The 23,922-nt window shown below is 32.9% G+C and overlaps 1 protein-coding gene across 1 annotated transcript in view; it reads left to right on the plus strand.

Annotated features, from left to right (window-relative positions):
- The first annotated feature begins 542 nt into the window (after nt 1-542).
- LOC130451169 (mid1-interacting protein 1-like) overlaps nt 543-23,922 on the plus strand; it is a 30,398-nt gene continuing 7,018 nt past the window's right edge. The window contains exon 1 of the mRNA XM_056790001.1: nt 543-817. Coding sequence (XP_056645979.1) covers nt 744-817 — 74 coding nt within the window. The 5' untranslated portion in view covers nt 543-743. The remainder of the gene's footprint in view (nt 818-23,922) is intronic.

A 23,922-nucleotide genomic window follows, 5' to 3' on the forward strand; every position in this document is an offset into this window, starting at 1 on the left:
GAATCATATAAGAATTTGGAAATCAATGTCATTTGTGCCGTGATCAATTTTTACGATGTATGACGTTTTATATAATCGACATTATTTGCTTTTCCTTACATTACCTCAAAACAAAAAAAAAATAAAACTGTTATTCAATCTACTTTTTATAGTAAAATTAATCATTAGAAATTAATCATTAATCAAAATAGAATTAAATACGTTACAAAACAGTGTGAGTTCTAGCCCTTGACTAGTCATCCATTTATTAATTGATTAATAATTCAAGTCCCCAGACCTTTATCACCCTTAAGAGTCTAGTTTCTCTAACATAGCATAATGTGGAGTAGACAGGGGGTCAAAGAACGAATGAATTTCCGGTTCAATTTTTCCTTAAAGTATTTTGTGTAAGATGCCAATCAGAAAAAAATTTGCATCCTTGCACTAGTATCTCACGTGTATATTGGGAATAAAGATTTGAAACGCGTCCATCGCACCTGTACCACTAACGAAGCGCATGACTGCGATTGAGAGAGTGAGACCGATATTTCAGCGAGGCTGCTGATTCGTCAGACTGCGTCAGACGACTTGGTATCGTCATCGACGTATAAAATTAAAAGAGAACAGAGCATTTCAGAATTTCTAAGTTGTACACACACTCAGGGACTGGGTGTTTCTGCAATTGCAAGGTTGTTTTCGTTTTCATTGACCAAACGTTCTTATAATTATTGTTATATCTGGTGCGCGAAGTTTAAACATAAATTATGTTAAGTGAAAATCAAAATCTTGCTATGAGCAACTACATAGAAAATATTTCCACCAATTTAGAAAACAGCAGGTAAGATTTTATTTAGTGGACATTGTTATGTTACTATTTTTGCAAGTGAAAGTCGAGAACTTTGCGTTTGATGTAAGAATTAAGCAAATGATAACCATAACCTCTAATTTAAAACGTTCTTGAAATTCAAAGGTTATATTATATACATATCGTCACCCTAATATGCTCTCTCAAAATTCGCTTTTGTTACTTCTTAGTACCTTGTACTTAATGCTTTTTGCAAGATAATAGAAATTATTTTGAAGAAAATTGTTACAGTTCAATTAAATTGCCGGTTATTGGTCGATAAAATCACGTGCGGGTTTGAGCCAATGACAATCCTTCGTTTGGGCCTAAGCAGAATCGTATGATTCTTAAATTACACGCGATTTTATGAATATATTTTAATTTACTCAATATTTGCTTAAAAATTTATTCCTCATCATATTTGTGCTAAATTTAGTTACATGACATGATTTTTATTTCGAACATGATTCCCATACTACCTACACGTAATTTTTAAATATTACTTAAATCAAAACAAACATGTGATATGTTTGATAAATTATTTGTTGTTGATTGTAATTAATTCACCGTGCAATTACTATAACATATTTATCATTTCATTAAGTATTGGGTCAAAAGTTTATTCCGGATTACGAACAGTTACATATTAGGTATACAGGGCGGAACTGTTCGAGGAAGTATCAGGCGCAGGATAACGTTTGTATAATTAACGTTTGCAACTCCCTTTATTTTTAATTAAAATTATTTATTGCTTACTACTATGTGCATTAAGTTTATTTTTAAGTTAACAGACAAGTATTTTAAGGTATTGAGTCAAATGCACTAAACAGTATATAGAGGATGTCTCATAAGATTAAAAAAAAGCCAGTGATAATATTTATATTGTATAGTAAAGTAGATCATATAATTGTTTATCATATGACTCTCAATGCTGTGAACAATTGATTTCAATGGAATTGTCGATGAAATTTTGATTTAAAAGAATCTAGAAGCAAACTTCATTATATTACATAACGTCCAGTTGAGACCATACAACTCCTGTAATAAATGCGATTTCGAATACTTTTATTGGGACACCCTATATGTTTACACAATATATCTGATACATACCTAAGTATGAATCATTACAAAAATAGTGAACACGAGTGGGTATCTACTGATATGTCGAGTTATTAATTTGAAATAAAAAAAATGGGGGGAGGCAAGTAGAAACGCCCTATAACATATAGGTACCTCATATTATATACGTAAATCGACGCTGTCACTAGTGAACTTTCCGGTTTAAAATACGGAAAGAATGACAAATGAAAAAAATTATACAAGAGGAACTAACAAAATTTTGCATACTTAGGACGTATATATAATAAATACTCAGACCATAGAGATACGTGGAATGGTATTTTGGCCCAGAAAGTGGCAAAGGACTGACGTTAAAACGATATTGCACGATTGTATATTCTCTTGGCTGTTTTAAATGACGCAATCCAAAAGTGTTTTCAATGTAGACCAGGGCAAAATCCTTTAAAAATAATAAATAATGGAAAAAAATAATAGTAGGATGAAACCTATTGGGAATGTAGGAGAATATAATAAAAATGAAAGGAAAAATAATTTACGGCCGATCTGTGGTCAAGAGGGGTAAGGGGGTGAGTTTTTACGGTTTATCTCGATTTCCGGCAAAATTACAAGTCCCATGGAAAAAAGTTACATAGAAAAGTTGTAGGTAATGAGAAGATCTACAAATTTTGTATTTTCACTTTTTTCACATAACCTCAAAATTTTTGTGAAAAAATCAAAAAACAAGATTTTTGCTTTTAGTTTTTATCTTTTACGAACAAATTTTTTTTTCAAGAAATTTGATTAAAACTTATCTTCTTATGCCCTAAATATACTGTAATTCATTTAAATTGAAATATTTATTTTTTCACAATATCGTAAAAGCTCCCTAATTTTCGAACGAAAATTCTCCCGTCAAAATATCAGTCAGTGAGATTTTTATTCGTTAAAGTCTCTACTTTTTGAATGTGTAAAAAATATTACCATCACCATTGTAAACTTTCTCAGAAAAGGCAAAAAAAAGAAAAAACTTCGCATCCGAAAATTTCATTATGTACAGTTTTTACATATTTATTGAAATTTTACACTCCAATTACTTATGTTTATCAATGTAACATGGAATCTCACGTTTTTCGTGTAATTAGAGTGGAAAAATTTAATAAATAACCAAAAATTGTACGTAATGATTGAAAAATATTCGAGTGCGAGTTTTCTTGTCTTATTTTTGCCTATTATGTCAAAATAATATGAAAAAATACATATTTCAAATCAAATAAATTACAGTGTATGATGTATATGGGACATAAAAAGGCAACTTTTCACAAAATTTAGTAGAAAAAACAATGTTTTTTGTAAAAGATAAAAATTACAAATTAAAAACTTGGTTTTTTGAATTTTTCACATGAATTTTGAGGTTAGGTGAAAAAAGTATGGATACAAAAGTTGTAGATCTTCCTATTAACTACAACTTTCTTATTTGACTTTTTTCCATAAGACTTGTAGTTTTGCCGGAATCCAGATAAACTATTTTTAAACCTTAAAAACTCACCCCTTTTCCCTTTTCGATTTTAGATCGCTCGTAAATTATTTTTTCTTTTATTTTTATCCTTTTTCAATTAGTTTCATTCTATTATTATTTTTTTTTATTTAAAAAATTATAGATCCTGGTCTAATGATTTTATGGTAAAAAAATGGTTTTCCCTAGTATCGGAAACAATTTCAATTGTTTCAGAAGGATCAAAAATGATTTCTATTCATTTCACGAAAGATTCATGATTAATTCTTAAAAATAGAATCAGAAAGTACTGTTTCTAACGTCTTTTGATTTTGAATTGAATTTAGGAAAGCGGATCGAAAATCCTCACAGTTTGACGTTAATCCAAATAGAAATTTTGCTACTTTCCTTTTTCTAGGGGTATTAGGAGTGGTAGTCAACACTTTTATTCCATCTTCTTCTTTGTACACAAAACAAATAGAGAAATTTAACATACTTTCACCACTTGAAAAACTTGTAGAAAATAACATTTATTTTTTATTATCCAAATTTTTCGATCTTTGTATTCATTATTTTAACAGTTGATTTATACAATCATTAAACACACTTAAAGATTACACTCTTGACATCTAGCGGCCGTATTTTCAGAGACATTTCTAGGATAATAAACAGGGCCGGCTTTCATTTATTATAATATTATATAAAGAGACCTAGTCCTAGAAATTTTTTATCGTGTAAGCAAGAATTTTAAAAACATTTTGATATACAATGGTTGATTATATTATAGTTTATAATATATTAATAATAAAAAACTACCAGTAGCGTATCGGCTTAATTTGTATATATTTATAAAAAAGCTCAGGAAAAATTATACAAGGTTAGCACCTGGTTCTTGGAAATTTTGTTCTTATAAACGTTCCAGCGATTGTAGAGAGTAAAAAATTCTGCAATATTCGCACTGAAATGATGTACCAGGCTTTAGACTTGGAAAATGAGTCGAGAAGTTCGTATCAACAGAATCCGGACGTCCAAGGTCTTCTGGAACCGTCGAAAATGTAGACAGTGTTCATGATGAGTCTGAATTGTCTATTTAGAAGCGTGCTGTTGATTTGAACGTGCGAAGATTTAGGGCTGCACCCTTTTATAATTCAGCATCAAGCTCGACTTCGTGAACCAAATGATTGGGCGCTTTCTAACGTTTATCGGCATCTTATTTTCATAATGGATACGTCAATAAGCAAAATTGCCGTTACTGAAGTGCACCAATCCAAAAAACAAACTTCAGAAACCCCTACATTCACATATAAGACCTTATAGGCTGCGATGTCAGCGCGAGGAATTACAGACACTTACTTTTTTTGAAGATAAAAGTTACAGTGAATTCAGAGCGTTATGTGGAGATGTTGATGACTTCTTTGTGCCAGAACTGCAGAACTTCAATGATTATAACCAAAGAACAAGGTTCCAGCAGGACGGGGCAACTTCACACACGTCCAATAGATCTCTGTCACGAGTTCGTAATCTCTTAACAAACCGACTTCCCTGGCACAATTAAAAGAAAGTTTCCGTCTCGAAATGGCAGCTATTACGGGGAATATGACTTTCTTTTTACACACCTTGTATAATTTCTCTATTCCACATTTTCTCCTGTGAAACGCTTACCGCGGAGTACGTTTTTAATGCGTAGGACTTGCTCAAAATTGATATTATTCACGTCATACCATAAAATGAATGAAATTATAAAAAAACTCACGTAGTAGAAATGAATATATAGTATAAAACATGTTTACTCAAAAAAAATGAATATTTTCAATCTTATCATCAAAAAGATCATTTCATGAATAAAAAATCGGTTAAAAATCTTTATTGGGGTATCCAGTTTGAAACTCGTTTTTGCAATGGGAATCAACTAACTAGGAGTGGTCGATACATGGGCATGGGGAATAGTTTTGCTTTTCGAGGTTATGTTTTTAACGTCTTAATTGTTTTGTTTACTTCAATGTTTTTATTTTCGTCGTTTATCTTGTATTTCTTACTGTTTTTTTTTTTATTTACAAACTTTAAGTATACATTGTACTTTGTTTCAAACTATTTTGTTTTTTAAATTTAAGTTTGTGTCCTGTGAATCGTTTTACTTCTAGATAAGCTTATCTGGATTTTTATTTGAATATATTTTCATTTGATCTATTTGTTATTTACTACAAAAATGAGGATGATTTTCAGAGAATACAAAAAAGGTTCCAATATAACAGAATGTTATCATCTTTAGACAGCTCAAGCCTAAAAAGATCAAAATCGTGCGCAGTTAAGGTGACTTCAAATATTTGGCTCCATTTCCATTACATGTAAGTTGCAATTCCAAGGAGAAATCCATTTGCATTTCGGAGGTTGGTTATCATCATAACTATTTTGACTTTCAAAGCTGCGGTCCTAAATAAGTCAGTTGATGTGACGTTGAACCATTTTCGAAGATCACATTATATTCTTTTCCTTCCAATAGATCTTTTTTGGTAAATTTTTGCCCTGAATTGTTAGCTGTAGGATCTCATATTTTGAACCTCTCAATATATGACCAAGATATTGTTTGTGAAGTCATATGCGTGTACAGTAGCCTTGGAAACAGAAGCAACCTGGAGTGGAGCATTGTCATGAAGCCTGGGATGATTATACGGAGTCTTTTTCGATAATTTTTTGACGCAACTGCTTTTGGAAGTCATAGTAATGTGCTGCGTTCATGGTTGTATTTGATACCTTGAAAGTTAATCAAAAGGATACCCTGGCAGTCCCAAAATATTATATCAATAATTTTTTATATGCTTTTCGTAATCTTTGCTTTTTTGGCAAGGTCTCTACTTTCTTTGGTTTTGTTAGGCGCCGATCACTAATGTTTTCTGAAGTAGTCTTAGATACAGGACCTCCTGCAGGTGGATCATCTTCTAATGATTCTCGTCCCCTTGAAACAACTTAGATCAATTTTTAATTGTTGAAAATTATAGATATGTCTCCATCTTGTTTTCGATATGTGTTGATGTTAATCCTTTTTAGTCAAAAATTTAAGACATTTATTAGACCAACTTGACTAGGTGGTCGGTCGAGATCTACTATAATAAAATGAATCGAAGCATAAAGTGTAAAACTTGTTGAAACTTGTCACTAACGCGTTACAAACGAGACCAAGATCTCATTACTCACTCTTACATGTTTTTGATGAGAAGTGCAGTGTAAAAATTTCCTCTGAGTAGACCTTGAGAAGTAGTGAAAAATTAACACACCTCTTTTTAACTCGTCATCTTATTTCCACTAGATTCTTCGATTTGGACTGAATGCGAACAGACGTAGTTGTATTCAAATACAGTTTGGTTATTATTCTCGTTCCAAGGCTTTTATTAATTTTTTGTGTCTGACTTTATCAAATGCCTTCTTATTATCAATAAAACAAACCTACACATTTTGGTTGACCTCAAGACATCAAGAAATTGTAGACAAACAGAGCCTCTTTTGTGCCGAAATCATTTCTAAAACTGAACTGTGTTTCTACTACCAACTAAATGTCAATCAGATCATCCGATTGATTGGAGCCCTCATTTTTTCTTTTTTTTTTTGTAAATCTTTTTGTTGGTTTATTTTGTTACTGCCACTTTGTTTGTTTTTAACTTTGGAGGGTTGACAGATACACAGAAACGGGGATGGATTTGGTCAGTTTCAGTTATGGTGTAATGGCAAGATCTTTACATACAATTCCTTGTACTTTGACCAAATTATTACTGAATAAAAAGTACCTAGGACCATATATTAGTTCATTTAAACACTAAACTAACAATTTTTTTCCTATAGAATAGAATGAAATACGAAGGAAGCATTGATGATACGTAGTAAAGTCACTAACATTTCTTGGAATGAAAATTTTATTTACATTAAATAGTTCAAATAGTCCACTGGATGACAGCTTCGGTTTCCCAAGTTTCCACTATTTCTAACTAACCGATATGAAAGTTTTCACTTTCTCTAAAATTTCGTTTGAGCTTCATACATTCTCTAAACTTTCGTTTTAGTTTTATACATTCTCTAAACTTTCGTTTGAGTTTCATACATTCTCTAGACTTTCGTTTAAGTTTCATACATCTTATTTTGTTGCAATTAAGAGTAGGAATGTAAACCACATATATTTTTTTTATCTCTACGCCTTTTTTTGGGAAAAATAATCACGTTATGATTTTATTTGTGAAAATGTATACGAAATTAAAATTTTCTGATAACGAAATTACATGGACGTGGTTATTAGTTTTAATGGCTTTGTTTTGATAAGAAATTTCAAGATTACTATAATTTAAAAAATAATTCTAAGTATATATAAAAATTACAACTACACTCGTGCGCAAAAAAACGACTCAAGTCCTACCGTCGTAGTCAAAGTCTTTAGCCAAAAATCTGTAGCTTCCATTCTTTCATCATTTTAGCATCTCAAAGCCATTATTTTTTTTTTGTTAAAGAAAAACTAAAAAGAGTCTTTATCATTGAAAAATTGTTATAGTCAACAATAAAGAAAATACGAGCTTAAATTATAAATATTTCCCTGGCGCTTTTCAATCGCTCTACTTGATCTAATTCGATGCTATCCCAATCTTAAATGAGAGCCGTTTTGAGGTCCGATTTAGTAGCTGGTGCACGTTTCCCAACCGGAACTTCTCTCTTAATTTCATCCCATTAATTATTGATAGGATTTGAGTCCGGGCTACGCGTTGACTAATCCATGACGGCAATTTTGACATACCCATTGTTCGTCAATTCAGTTAACGTGTTATCTGGCAATTAGTATACGTTCGTTAGGGTGGGGTTAGTTTGGGGCCAGTAGCTGGCTTTTTTGACTCAAAGTTAGCTGTCTTAAGTCTGAATGTCCATCCACTCCTCGCGATTCGATGAAAGTTACCAGTCTGCTTGGTAACGACAGTAAACCCTGGCAATAGCAGACTCCATTCGAAATATTTCCATTCAAGTTATAGTTTAAACAAATTAAAAATTTTTCATAGCGTCATAATTTTTCAGCGTCATAATAGTTTTCTTCTCGAGCAATGTATTCTTTATCAATTTGATACTTTATACTATGGCTAAATTTCTTCTATGTATCGGTTCACCGTTAATCCCCTCGCTCCATCATCAGTTTCAATAAAAACCACTTAAATGCCCACCCAAACTATCCAGGAACATTTTCCAAAAACAACGTTTTCTTTCATGCAATCTTTCTCCAGGTCTTCTGTAGACTCATTCGCTAACTTGCAGGCATACTCTGCTTTCATCTGAGAAAATATCGGAGCCCCATTAATCGTTAATCCAATTAACGTGTTCCCTGACAAATCGTAGACGAGGGATGCTCGGTGGGCTTGAGTTAACTTGGGGCCAGTAGCTGAATTTTTGGTTCAAGGTTAGCTGTCTTAAGTCTTCTTCTGACTATCCAGCCCCTCACAGTCACACCTCGTGCTCCTCTGTTAACTCTGGAAACAGCAGACTGACTTTTGTTCAACGCACTGGGCACTTCTCGCTGATTTTGGTCTTGTCGTAATAGGGTGACCGCTTGAGCGGCTTTATCCCTTGTTGTGTCCATTTACAATACAATTTCGTGTTCATTTTTTTGCCAGTTTTTTGCGATTGCAGGGGTGTCGATTTTTTTGCTCACGGGTGTATATTAGACGTAAATACCAATATTATGATTAATAACCAATCCTGGTATTACGAATAGGACCGAATGATTCATATAAATATCTAATTTTGATAAGCGTTGTTCACATTATTTATATTTATTCATTCGAATTTTGGTGTTTATTAGAGAGATGTTTTTGGAAAAACAGTTCGCGCGATTTCACCTCATGTCACTTGTATTAGCAAATCAAATTTTAGTAAAAACATTCAAGTCTTACTCAAGATATTTGTTTATTAATTAATAGAACATTGTTTTTGTAATATAGTTTGATAAAATGATGGAAAATTACAGTCCAGTTTTGGGGGATATCGTATTTTTCGAAAATTTCTGCGTGTATTTTAAATAGGTTTTAGTCCAATGATATATCCCACTCTTTTTCACCAATTTTATAGTTGCAATTTCCAAATAACCTGATAATTAATTTGTATAATCATATATGCATGTGAAAAATGTGTAACTTGGAGTTTTTCTTCTTTTTTACGACCTTCTGTTGATGACATAACATATATCTCGTGGTTATCAGCCGAGGCAAACATTATTATTTTTAAATATGTACAACTTGACTGTTTTTTATATGAATTATGAAATTTCAATATTATTTTGTTATTAGCTCAATTACAATTTGATATATTGTTTATAATGACGTCCGGTATGTATTTACATAATTTATTTTTCATTCGTGAACGAACTTCCTCTATTTTTCTTTATTTCTAGTTTTTTTTCTATAATTATTTTTTCTTGTAGAAAACCGGAAATTGTTTTTGGCTCTTTTTTATTTTGCCTACTTTAGCTTGCTAAATCTTTTTTTCACGGTCTACAGAGATATCAAAATCAGCTGACTTGGTTTCAAGATTTCTTATTCTATATTTGACTACCCCCTTTTTATTTCATTTCTTATTTTATCATTTCTGGTAGCACCTTTGGCATTGGAAAAGTACTTCTTTGTTGTTGCTTGTATTCCTTTCTTGATAGTATTCACTAGTTTCAATATAGTGTCTTGTATAAAAACTACTAACGACATGCAAGTCGTTTTCGGCGTTGCCTTCACTACCTACATAGTTTTTATGTCAGTACCAATAACCTAACCTAACTTTAGATTGTGTATTGTTAAGACAAGTTTAAAGCAGCCGCGGCAGTAAGGAAAATATGTGAAATTGAATATGAAGACATAGTTAAAGAGCGAACAGCATAGCGTTGGTTTAAATATTTACATACATATGTGTATATAGCTTTGGAGTCTCGTATACAATGCGACCCCTTTTCTTGCTGCAATACTGGAGAACCCATTGTTTACAACTGATCCGTTAATCCCATTCCTATTAAAAAGTCTAGAATTTGGGATGGCTCTAAATGCCAGAGATCTTCGTCTTCTATATTATACGCTCCCAGGTGTAGTGCTTTGGAGCTCCTAGTGTTCACACTTCGAAAGAATGTGGAAAGAGGTTTCGTCTTCTGTGTAACAAAACCTGCACGCCGCATTTTCGTCTAGGTCTAGCATCTTCAGGTGTCCATTGATGCCACAGTGCCTCGATAGAACTCCTGTTAGTATTCGGAGTCTTTGACTGTCTAAGCCTCTGTAGGTTACCCCAATAATTGGTTCTTCAACTGATACCACAGAAGGGTTCGGGTCCCATGAAGGGCTTGTCTGCCTCCGCTTTAGCGAGCTTAGTAGCTATATCATCAGTGCAGCGGCAAACAGTGAATTTTAAAAAAATAGTGGCAATTAATGATAGAAGCATGAAAATTGGTATGTTGGGCAGTGACTCCAAAAAAAATTTGAGAGATCGGGAGCCTCTCGAAATTCGCCATAGGAGGGGCAGGGGGTCGATTTTTGAGGTTTCCCCCTCCCCCGGTGAAAAATTGGGTTGAGCAATTTTGACGTATTTTTCACAAAAATCGAAAAATGAGGAAATTCTCAATTTGAAATTTGGGCCACTTTTGAGGTCGGATTTTGAAAGTAATGATATATTCATGTTCAGGAGGGTTAAAATATGTAAAATCGACCCTTCGCTCCGGTGAACCTTCGAAAAATACCAGTTGCGTGAATAGATAAATCTGTCATAACCTCCATTTTAACTTTCGTAGTTTTTTGTGTTGGTGTCAGTTCTTTTTTCCATGTTCCTTTCTTCATCTGGTGCTATTTGTTTATTTTCCTTAGATGAAACAATCGGAATCGAAAATTTGGCACAATTGCTTTAGAATTTTATGCAAATCATATCTTTATGTAATTACCTCAATAAATAAGCATCATTCAAATCAATTTTATCTCAAAATTAGTTTTTAATTATTAGAAAAGAATACAATAAATTTTTTCTCATTAAATCTAATTTGGTTTTGATTTAATACAATCAATAATTTTTGTATATATTAAAGTATCATTAGGTATAAACTGTATTAATCTGTTTTAAATACACTTCTGGAATTTTATCGGTAATTCTTCAATATTATCGATATAGACGATCCATAATTCCCAATATTATTATAATCGCTGGGAATTAAAAAGCTTCAGGAATCCCCTCCATTTAACAAGTATATTAATTTTAGAAAAATTGTTTTTTCTATCTCATGACCTATACACGCTTGTTTTCTAATGATAATTTAAAATTCCAAGTTTTTTACAGAGCAACGTGACTCAATTTTGAAAATTATATAAAATTCATTCGATATTTTCGTTTTATTGATGTCTATTTATCTATCAGTTAACACATCACTCAATAAGTCGTATGATTAACTTTGAAAAAAGCTTTCTCGTGGTCAGATGTTCATGCATAATTGTAAACACACTATCTTCTGATATCTTTATTGCTTCAACTATCTAACGCAATTATAATTTACGATTAAATATAACCAATTCGTGGACTCTTGATGTTTTCTGGAGTAATCACCTCAATTGGACGACCAGAACGTTCACCATCATCATTGTCTGTACGACCACGTTTAAATTCAGCAAACAAATAAAAAATGGTTCTTTTCGATGGAACAGAGTCCGGATACCACTATTGAAGCCATTGCTGAGCTAGTACAGTGTTTTTTTTTTCTTTTTTCATCACTTGTTGTGACTGATAGAAATGTCATGAAATTCCACACATAGTCTTTTGAAAGTTGATACTTCATAAACGTCGTATGGATTTGACGATGGTATCTGTGTGTCAGTCACGCGAAAAAGTTTTTTTATTATATAAAATACAATTTTTACAACTATAGTTGAGAACCCAACCGAAAGATTAGCACATCCACGAGAATTTTGACTTCATCATTATTATTTTTGTTCACGATGTTTCATTTTGTCTCTTCATCTCAAGAAGAAACTAAGTATGCTTATACGCTAGAAATAATGTCCAAAAGGCTGAGCGAGTATCTTTTCTAAATACAATCGTAACCTCCCTTTATATGTTTGTATTAGTGGTAACTGACCTTTATAAAAGGTTATCTACCTGACCCAGTACTATCAGTTAGCCATCAAACGCCAACCGTTACACATCTTCCTTAACAACAAACAAGAATTATACTTGGAAATGGACATAACAAGTGACAAGTCCAGAGTCAGCGAGAAATGGCCAGTGCGCTGAACATGAGTCAGTCTTCTGTTTCCAGTGTTTACCGTCGTTACCAAGAGATTGATAAGTTTAATCAAAGAGACGGTTTCGGAAAAAAAAGTGCATATCCAAAAGAGATGACGAATTTATTCTCAGCACATCGCTGAGAAATCGGGCACTCACTGGTGTTTAAGTCAAACAAGAGCGCAGAGACATGGGAGTAGTGGCTGTGAGTGGCTGGACAGGTAGAAGAAGCGCAGCTTCTGGTTCAAAATTAATCATAGCCCACGAAGCAGCTCGTCTACGATTAGCCAGAGAACACGTTAATTGGACTACAGAAGACCTGGAGAATGATTCGCACAGTGTTGCTTCTGGAGGAGGTTTCTGGATGGTTCGGGCATTCCAATGGAAGCAAAAACCGAGTTGGTTTTTATTGAAACTGTAGGTGAATTAACGACGAAACGATACACAGAAGAAATTTCAAGAGATCACGTCGTTCTCTTCGACAGTTTCGGGCTAGAAATTCTGTATCAGCTACGAAAACGGACCTCAAAAATGGCGCTAACTGAAGAATTTTTGTTGTTCGTTGCTCATCACCAAAAAAATAACTCAATAAAGCTTAGACTAATAGATTTTAGATGCTACAATCAAAAAAATAATGAAAGCTATAGATTTTTTGCTAGAGACTTTTGACCGCGAGCATGCGACTCTATTTTTATGCGCGCGACTGTAGTAGTGGGAGTTCAAACATTTAATGATATTCCTTCTTGTCAAGACAGCAAAGGTCAGTCAATATTTGCGGTTTAAGGTCACAGGATAATGCATCGTCACCCGCTGTACAGTATAAAGTTTACAAGATTTGAATTAAATATCCACCCTATTCGCCCGATTTGAGTTTATGGTAATTCTTTAACATAAAAGAAACCTATACTTTGTCGATATTTCACGAAGGAAGATGAGATTAATAAATTTTTGAAAGTATTCCAAAATATGACTGGCTGGAAGCTTTTATTACAAAATTACATTGATTCTAGTTATCATGTATATATAGCTTCACCCTCGTATGCATCATTCAAAATATCCTCGTCAGAGAATGTCAATATAAAATTTGGTATACTGCCAATAGTCTACATGTATTTCTGTGGGTGTTTTCTCTAAAAAACAATTTGCTTTTCATAGATATTGTTTTAGACCAAACAAAATTTGTTTGCTCCACAAATTTTATTTTATTTGTTCAAATAATAACAATTTAGTAACTTATTGAACCGGAAGCTTGAGATTCTTGTTAAGTGAAAGTGTTATTAATGGTCTAATGATTGCGGCAAAGAATTTTTTAAATCATACATACAGAGTTGGATGCAATAACAACTAAAAAAAATTACTAAGAGAATATTTTGTATAAGACACCAACCATTACTTGAATTTTATCTCTAATGCTACAATATACAAGTTTTGGTGATTTAGTGATACAGTGTGTTCTAAAATAATAAATTTCTTTAATTTCTTATTTCTTAGACCTTTTGATATATTAATGCATCTAAATGTTCTCGATTTTAGGTCTCTTCTGTTTTAAAATTAGTTTTTTCTAATAATTTTCAAAAGAAAGATAAAATTTGACGTTTCGACTTTTCTTTAAGGCTTTAGCAAAATAATATACATTGTATACGAAATGGTGTTACAAAATCAATATTGTCTCGACAAAGACAAAATATATTGGAAATTTTTGTTAGAAATATCATTAAATTTTTAAGGAATGTCATGAAACAAATATTTGGGAATTATATCATAAAAAAATTTAGTAAAAATATCAAACGATTTGTCGATATCAACATCCCCAATAACTCGCAGTTGCAAGGAGTGAATAGTGAATAGTTTCGAGGTTATTACGTCTCATCAGAGTGGTTTAACAAATATCGTTCGGGCTTGAGACGTCAAAAAGCGTCGCTATTTGGTTCATGTAGTTAAACATTCTGAAATAATTTCGAAATTTAATATACTGCTGTAGGCATACACAACAAAAAAACTAGTAAAATGAGTCATTAGAAGAAGAAAATTCGCCAAAACACAGAATAGAACGTCGGTGAAGAAACTTCCGAGTACGTTATATCTAGCCTGCGACGACCAGCATCACAGTGGTCGACCAAATGAGGTAACGACTCCAGAATTGTTGAAGAAAATCTACAATGTGGTACTGGATTAGTGCGCGAGCTAGCAGACATATTAGGCATTTCAAAAAGTGCGGTACCTGAAAATTTGGACAAGAGAAAGCTAATTGCTCACAATGGAACCAAAACAGATGTTTCCATCGAGTGTTTGACAATGTTTAACAGAAATAAAACCGAATTTTTGCGCCGTTTAATAACCATGGATGAAACGTGGGTCCATCATTTCACATCCGAAACAAAAGCACAATCTGAAAAGGAAGAACCTGCCCAAAAAAAGGCGAAGTCCGTTCCATCCGCAGATAAAGGTAATGGTGTCAGTTTTTTGGGATGCGCGTGGGATAATTTTCATTGCCTATCTTGAAAAAGGAAGAACTATCAAAGGCGAGTAAAATGCGAACTTATTGCAACGTTTGAGTGAAGAAATCAAGCAGAAACGGCCGCATTTGATTAAGAAGAAACTGTTGTTCCATTAAGACTATGCACCAGCTCACACATCAGTTATTGCAATGACCAAAATTAATGAATTGAAGTTTGAATTGCTTCCTCATTCACCATATTCGCCAGATTTAGCCCCCTCGGAATATTTCCCGTTCCCAGACTTGAAAAAATGGACAAAGATTTTCTAACAAAGAAGCGGTGATGTCGGCAGTTAATGGGGACGATTATAAAAATGGTATCGAACTTATTGAAAAGTATGCTAAAAGTACATTGAAAAATAAATAAATTTTTTGTGTTTTCTTTGTTTGGCCATTTTCGTAAAACTTGAGGTTTAAATGCTAATTTTCTCCATATTAGATCGATGGTCAGATTATCCGACCATTGCCACGTCTAAAATTGTTAATCCAATTCATGCATCTTATTCAGTATGGCACTTCAAGCAAATTAATTTTCTTTGAGTGCCCTACTTATTAGAATCGAAATCGATAAGTATCAAATTAATAACAGGAAGTTAAACATTGAAATTCTGTCAAACTCGTTTCAATATCGTTTACCATTGAATTTATATATTCTCGTTTTTTAAGTAACAAATTCAATAAGAGTATTGATTTGAACTTAAAAAAAAACAAGACATATTGTCTACAAACAATGGCAATTAAATTAACAATAATCAACATCCAATTTATTGAAATATTCTATTGTTTTTAAACATTGTATGTACTCTAGTTTCAAAGGTTAAATATTTAACATTACATTGTATTCCTAATGTTATTTAACCGATTTTTGACTTTTACACACTTATATTGACCTCTAATTATTACATATAATCTCACTAAATACAATAATTAATATTAAATAGTAATCGTTGTCGATTATTTATACTGACAATTTAATTAGCAAAAAAGGTTGTTTAAATTTCGGTACGTGTTATTGCCTGTTACAATTTAGAGACATGATATCAGTAAACTTAAAAGCAAGTAAAAATATAGTTGAATTGAAAAAAATTATATACCAAAACAAGTCAAAAAGTATATTTTTATAATATTTGTGTTTTTTAATGGCGATACTGCTCCTGTCAACAGGAATTTGACATTTGATAGCTTTTCGTAGAAGACTGTTCGTGATCTAAAGAGTGTTCTCAAAAGTAGTTTACTTACTTAAGATGCTGAAAGTTTTAGACGCAGACTAAGCAGCAATTAAAACAATAGGTTTCTTGGGGTGAATCTTTCTGAAATAGGTGAGATAGGATTAAAACCGAAATTAAATTGGGCGCTTCTGATTTTCTCAAAAGTTTTTGGATACTGTATAAGCTTAGTAACCTTAACAAAATTACGAGTACGATTTATAGAAATTTTGAAACTTGTAACTTGAAAAAATTATGAAACGCGAATAGCTCGAAAACTAAGAATTCGAAAAAAAACAGCCCAAACAAAAAATTTAGAGCACGAAATTCTCTACAAAAAATTCTTAAACTATTTTCGGTAATATTCTGTAGTGGGTTGGTGCCCCTGAATAACAGTTCCATTTTGACAGCTGACTGATTTTTTCCTCAAAGATAGGCAACGTTCTGGCTGGGTACATCCTGCTGCCACATCTCCCATACAGTCCTGATCTGGCACCGTCTGATTACCATTTATTTCGAATTATGCAGAATTCTTTGAATGGTCAAATGGCGATGACCTTCAATCACACCTTGTTTAGTTTTTACCTGAAAAGGACCAGAAATTTTATGAGTGCGTAATCATGAAGCTGAAAAAAAGATGGCAAAAAGTCATTGAGCAAAATGGAAAATATATAATTGATTAAAAACTATTATTTGTTATTTTATACTACAAAAGCAAAATTACTTTGTTGCCAACCCAATATAATATGGTGGTGTAAATTATAGTTTTTTATATCTGAATTAACTTTTAAATTCGAATAATATTAGTCGATTGTCAAACATGAATCAGTGCTACCAACCAACCACTTACGATGTAATCACCGTAATGTATATTTTTAACAATTTTTCTTATAATAATGTTAATACTAGCCGAAATAGAAAAAAAAATGTGTAAACTATAAGTAACAGAAGGCTTTTCATTGCAGCATTTGTTCATTCGGACACGAGTGCGTAATTTCTGTCACTTGGTGTTTTAATATTAATTTCCAAATTTATATAGCTTCAAAATGTTAGTACGTCTATGTTCAAATATAAACATTTTCGATGTTTGTGTTAGTGATGTCAACTATAATTCTATATAAACATGTCCTACAAAAAGTATGTCAGACCGGTAATTATTGTATTGAATGAGTTGTACAATTCCTTGTTAAAACAAATTTTCAACATTTTTTATACAAACTCAGCTTGTACTTTACGTTGTAGTCCATTATCGACAACTTGTACCGGTAATATGTCTCTACTTCCGCTTTATTTCAGTCACCAAATTAACAATAGTCAACCTCAATATTAGAGATCTTGACATGTTATTAGTTAGTTATCAATTATTAATTAACACCTTATGTCCTGTTATTTTTAATAAAAACAACTTAAATAACCAAAATTTTCCCCAGAAAATGAAGGTAGCGCTCTATATACATATCTCAATCTATAACTTCGAACTCCTCCTCAACCATTCATGCTCTCGAGTTTAAATTATACAGAATAGAAGGAATGGAGCTAATTACAAATAAAAGAGACGAAAAAATAGAAATAAGAATAGCAAAAGAGAATGAAGTAAGAGGAATGTTAAAATCGAAAAGTGTATCAAAAACAGCTAAAATAAAAATCTACCAAACAATAATTAGGCTACGCATATGAAACCTGGGCAATGAACAAAAAAAGAGCATCTCACATTCCCAAAAATATGGGAATGTGAGATGCTAAGAAATATTTAGGGTGGAATTAAATAAGATGGAGAATACAGAAGGAGAACAAGCAGATAATTATATAATTAAAGCACAGACATAGAGGTAGAATGACAGAAAATAAGAGATAAGTTGGAATTTCTGGATCCGTTGGCGATATTCATACTGGACACACTGTTTTCAGCATCATTCACGATTACAGAGAATGAAGTTAAACAGTTTACCTTCAATCTCTGAAGACGATAACTTTGTAATCGAAATGCGCGTTAGATAGAGTAATTGTTAGTGTTGGTGTAGTGGTGGTGTAAACAGTGTAATCAGTAAGGAGGTAGAAGGGTAAAAATAGTACTCAAAGGTGAAGAAGGTGGGATCCAATGAAGAGAAAGACATGGTTGGAGGAAGCTAGAAGAGAAATCGGGCACTCACTAGTGTTTAAGTCAATCAGGAGCGCAGAGACATGGGAGAAGTGGCTGTGAGTGGCTGGACAGGTAGAAGAAGCGCAGCTTCTGGTCCAAAATTAATCATAGCCCACGAAGCAACTCGTCTACGAGTTTCCAGAGAACATGTTAATTGGACTACAGAAGACCTTGAGAATGATTCACGCAGTGTTGCTTCTGGAGGAGGTTTCTGGATGGTTCGGGCATTTAGGGCAATTTCAGGGGATCACGTCGTTCTCTTCGACAGCTTCGGGCTAGAAATTCTGCAAATTCTTTTTGTTGTTCATTGTTCATCACCAAAAACATAACTCAATAAAGCTTAGACTAATGGATTTTAGAAACTTCAATCAAAAAAAATAATGAAAGCTATAGATTTTATGCTAGAGACTTTCGACCGCGAGCAAGCGACTCTATTTTTATGCGCACGACTGTAGTAGTAGGAGTTCAAACATTTAATGATATTCCTTCTTGTCAAGAGAGCAAGACATGGTTGGAGGAAGTTGGAAGAGACTTGCGATCAGTGGGTGGCAACATGAGGCAGAAGACAGAAAGAATGAAAGATCTCGAAACCTAGATAATATAGATTGGGAATTTTCTATACACCCATTGGTCTTGTTCAGTTTTTTTGTATTTTTAATATTATTTTTATGAAAATAGTAGAAGATATCGCTCACTTTTTGGCCACTAGCGGCGTTTGACACCCATGGTAATATAAAACTACCGAAAAAGCGGCAATAGGTCAAGAGTAATAATGTAGTTGAATAAACTTTTTTCGCAAATAAAAATTTTATTCAAATATTAAGTAAGAATCGGAAAATACGTTCCAGATGACCTTATACGTGTTAGTCAGTGCTGTAGATATATTTTTAACTGTTTTCGCATTATCGTTGAAAAAATTGGGTATTCACCATAAGAGAATAAGTTATTTTTACACAATCCCATTGGTTGTAAACAAAAAAATTTCAATACCTGATGAATAACTAATAATTATTTCAATGTCAAAATACAAAAGATTTGCTTAATGTTGTATATTATATGCGAAGTTACGTATCTTTATCCTTGATGGTCCTATAAGGTACCATTTCGACTACTATACTAAATTTCATAACCATCTACACGGTTTCATATTGAACTGAGATAAGATTATTTTTATTAATAAAAAATGATTAAACTTTCGATTAATTAAATAAGATATCGTAAAATCATTTCAATCGTTAATTGATGTAGGCGTTTCGTTTTATAAATAATTTTTTATCAGACTGCTGTGAATATTTCCATCACTGTCCGTTCCACTCAACGTTGATCGATAGTTTTTATGCTAACCATTATTATCAAAGATATAATTGAATCAAATCATTTTTTCCACCCCAGTTTATTTAACAATCTCTGCCTCTTACGGAACTCAAGTTAAAATTTCGGCATTGGTAAGATTTCCAGTGAAAACCTTTCTTTTAAAAACTCACGAACTAATGTAAAAGTTAATACAAAAACGTTTAGAATCCGGAAAATAAGTCGGCGCACTTCACCACGAGTCTCAAAGAATTTATAAGCAAAAAGTCTATCACGTGACGATGATCGATAGTTTCTATGCCATCATTATCAAAAGCATTTTTTTATCGAAGCATAATATGATTTTCAAATATAGAGCTCAAGTAAGAGAATGAATAATAACATGTAAGGGTTGTTTGAGAAACTTTCTACCTAAAAAAAGACATTTTTTTAGCTATGCTCCAAACTTGTTAACCACAAATAACACAAAATTTAACTTATTGTGTGTTGGCGCGGTGTTTGTGGGGGATGTTAACTAATGACAATTTTCGTTGTTTAAAAAAAAGTTTCAACAATCCAGATCATTTTTGCTGTATATGCCGAAAATAAGAACATGGTCTTGGAAGTACCTGGCCAAACAAAGAAAACACAAAAGCTCCATACGCTTTTCCCGACGATGTTCAATAAGCTCTAAACACCTTTTTATAATAAGAATCCTCAAGCTCCTTATAATAACCATTAACTGCCGACATAACCTCTTCATTGTTTGAAAATCTTTGCCTGCAGATGGAACTGCAGCAAAGTCTTTGGAGCCGGCTCTCCCTTTTTGAAATAATAGTTGAACATACACCTTAAATTGCGAAAGTATGGAATATTATGTATTTTTATAAAAAAAAAATCCAAAAATGATGTTAGTTTCCGAATAGAATGAATCTGTCTTATTTTTCCGCCTATAATAATTTATTTTCCGAGCAACCGATATCTTTTTCGAACTTCTCGTATCAAAAACCCCTCTCTACAGAAATTCAGCAAAATCTGAAACAAATTTTGTCTCTATTTTCGAAGAAACCTGAAATTTTGTTTCACAACTTCTAACTCTATGATCACGAGAAAGCTGTTGAATTTTATCTGTGGTAGTATCAACGTTCCTCTTCCTATTTTATGGTATTACAACGTTGCCATTCCACAACTGTACAAACTATAAATTTATATAGTAATATTGATAAAAAATAGAATAGACAGACCAAAAACAAATGGTTAAATGAGGTGACATCAAACAGTCGAAACGTGGGAATAATTGAGTGGAGAGCAATAACAGAGGACATAAACAGATGGAAAAATAAAGTAAATGTCTAAATGTAAAGAAGGGAATTTTTTTATATTTATGTTCGTTCTAATAAACCACCATGGTGAATGCATGTTGAATAATCGTATGTCAATCATACGTCGTGAATTGGTTAAAATGAATATTTCGACATTATGATATATAAGGCCCAACAACAACTTAAAATCCAAAGTTTTTGATCAGTTGACATACCGGTAAAACATTTTTTCCCACCCTATAGTTTGCGATATGTAACTCCATTTGCTTTTATTATTTCGGTGCACTGCAAACGTCACATTAAACCGCTGGTAAAATTATTGAAAATTTGATAAACTCAACAATGATGATGAAGAAATTATCAATATTGTCGACGCGCCGAGGAAACGGAAAGTAATTCGTCTTAGAGCATAACCTCAAATATCCCCATTTATTGTTTTAATTTGTTGTGGTTTTAACGAAAACATGAATTTTTATTCTTGGTTCAAACTAGAGTTTAGTTTCATCTCCAGTATTACCCTAGGTTATAATATTGGCCCTTAGTCGAGGGAGAAGGTTCTAATTATACATATTTTGACTAGTTACAGCCTTGAAGGGCTTTGTATATATTAATCGCATAATTTCAAAAGTAAGTCATATAAAAAATAGTAATCACATAATGAGTTTGTATAGTTCGATTGTACGTAGTTCTGATAACAAGGTAATGAAAATGAAAGCTGATGTCTTTTATCTTCGAAAAAATATTTACCGTGGAATTAAACATATTCATTAATGAAACTAACTATATAATTCATCGGCTGATAAGTGCCCGATGTAAAAAAACATATGGTGCCAATACAAAATAATATTTTTTCACTAAAAGATCGAATGTTCTATTATTATATAAGTTTAAAAGCGACATCTATAGAGCAGTATAAACTAGTCAAATATCTTATAATCGAAACAGTCTGATAATTGGTTGACATTATGCATTTTTTCAAAATGATATACTACTCTTCAAACAGCCCTTTTTATACCCCCTCTGATTTTATTCTGGAAAACGAATTTTCAAACCAAAAATCATTAACGAAATTAAATTATTTGCAGAAATAAAAACAAAATGTTCAAACTTACTTTTGAGCGATGATCAAAATTATTTATTACTTTTCTGACTTGATACGCCGCGCGACCAATACTCTGCATTTAACCTTAAGATTCACCGTGTTATTTTGCTTTTAATGTTTTTAATTAGGGCAGTAAACCGTATATTTTATTCAATAACTTTGCATATTAATAAATAACTCCTTATACAGTAGAAACTGATTCCGCAACTGTAAATAGAAAAACTATACCTCAATTCCCTCTAATTTAGTCCCTCCAAAGATTTTCCCATCTGTTGATTTTATTTTATTCAATACAGTAGGCTGAGTAACCATCTGGTCTACTCTAAATTAGTCATCTCTTAATATAGAGTGTGCCTTATAAATAATATCGGTTTCTAATTTTCCGATTATAACCAATGATTGTCTATGGTTTCAACCTAATGTTCAACAAACTCTTAAAGACCATAGCAAAACCATTCATTGGGCTTATATGCAAAAAAGTCTCGCACTATATTTTCAACGTCTCTTCTCCATACATTTTTTTTTCTGAATAATCCGAATAAATAGTAATCTGACGGTGCAAGGTCCGGACTAAATGCTGGATGTTGTAGGATTTCAATACCACTTAGTTCTCCGAACTTATTCCGCGGAACTTTTGCAGTATGTCGTTAAGCATTGTCTTGTTGACATGCTTTCTGTTATTTGCATGAGCTGTCCACTGTATACTTTTGAATTGATAGATCGACCATCTGGAATGATTTCGAGGTAAACTAATCCTTCATAATTCCACCAGACCCACAACAAGACTTTCCGCTCTGTTTGCAACAGGTTCTGGTAATTGTTCTTTGTCTAACCACTTACTTTCCATGTTGTTTAGATATATCCGGTTTTAATCGCAAGCAATAGTGCGTCTGTAAAGCGATCATGCGTATACTTCCTTAGCAATTCCTCTTTGATCTTGTTATTCCTAATCATCAATTAACTTTCTCAAACTTATTCCACTCTTGTACTTCCCTTTGACTAAAAATCCGAAGTTTTTGGTTAGGTTCTTACCGGTCAAAAATTTTGCCCACCTTATAGTTTGGGCAATGTAACTCTCCATTTGCTTTTATCATTTCGGTGCACAATTTGGGCATTCTCTGTAATAATTTCGAGAGATAATCGTCTATTTGGTTCCATTCGTTTTTCAGAATATCCCAAAGATGTGAAGTGGAAATAAGACGCTGCTCTCTGACATTCCTGTCCAATTTCTCCCACAACAACTCAATCGGGTTGAAGTCAGGCGAATGTGACGTCCAAATCATTACTTCCAATACATTCTTCCTTTACAATTTCTTGCACAGCTTCGAGGAATACTTGGGATGGTTGTCATGCTGGCAGATAAATTCTCAGAACGTACCATATATTTTTATAGCCTTCTTTCTGCAGAATCCCAACAGGTCTCCAGTCGCCCTTTCTCCAAAACATCACCGAGCCTGACTCATCACTCCATAACTGTCCCATTCTTCACGCGTCTATTTAGGAGGCCCTACTCTATCAAGCGGCTTGATCAAATGCTTGAGACTCCGATTGATGGGAGCTTCAAGCGTACTTCAATCAACACTTCAATCTTTTGATCAAATGTAGATTTGAGCTTCCTGGCCTTAAAAATGGTTGCTGTAAAGGGGGGAAACCACAAAAAGAAAAAAAGTTTCTAAACTATCGATCACGCATGATACAATCAATTTGCTCAAGCATTTGGATTAGGGATTAAGGAGG

This window comes from Diorhabda sublineata, chromosome X (assembly GCF_026230105.1).
Source record: "Diorhabda sublineata isolate icDioSubl1.1 chromosome X, icDioSubl1.1, whole genome shotgun sequence".
NCBI lineage: Eukaryota > Metazoa > Arthropoda > Insecta > Coleoptera > Chrysomelidae > Diorhabda > Diorhabda sublineata.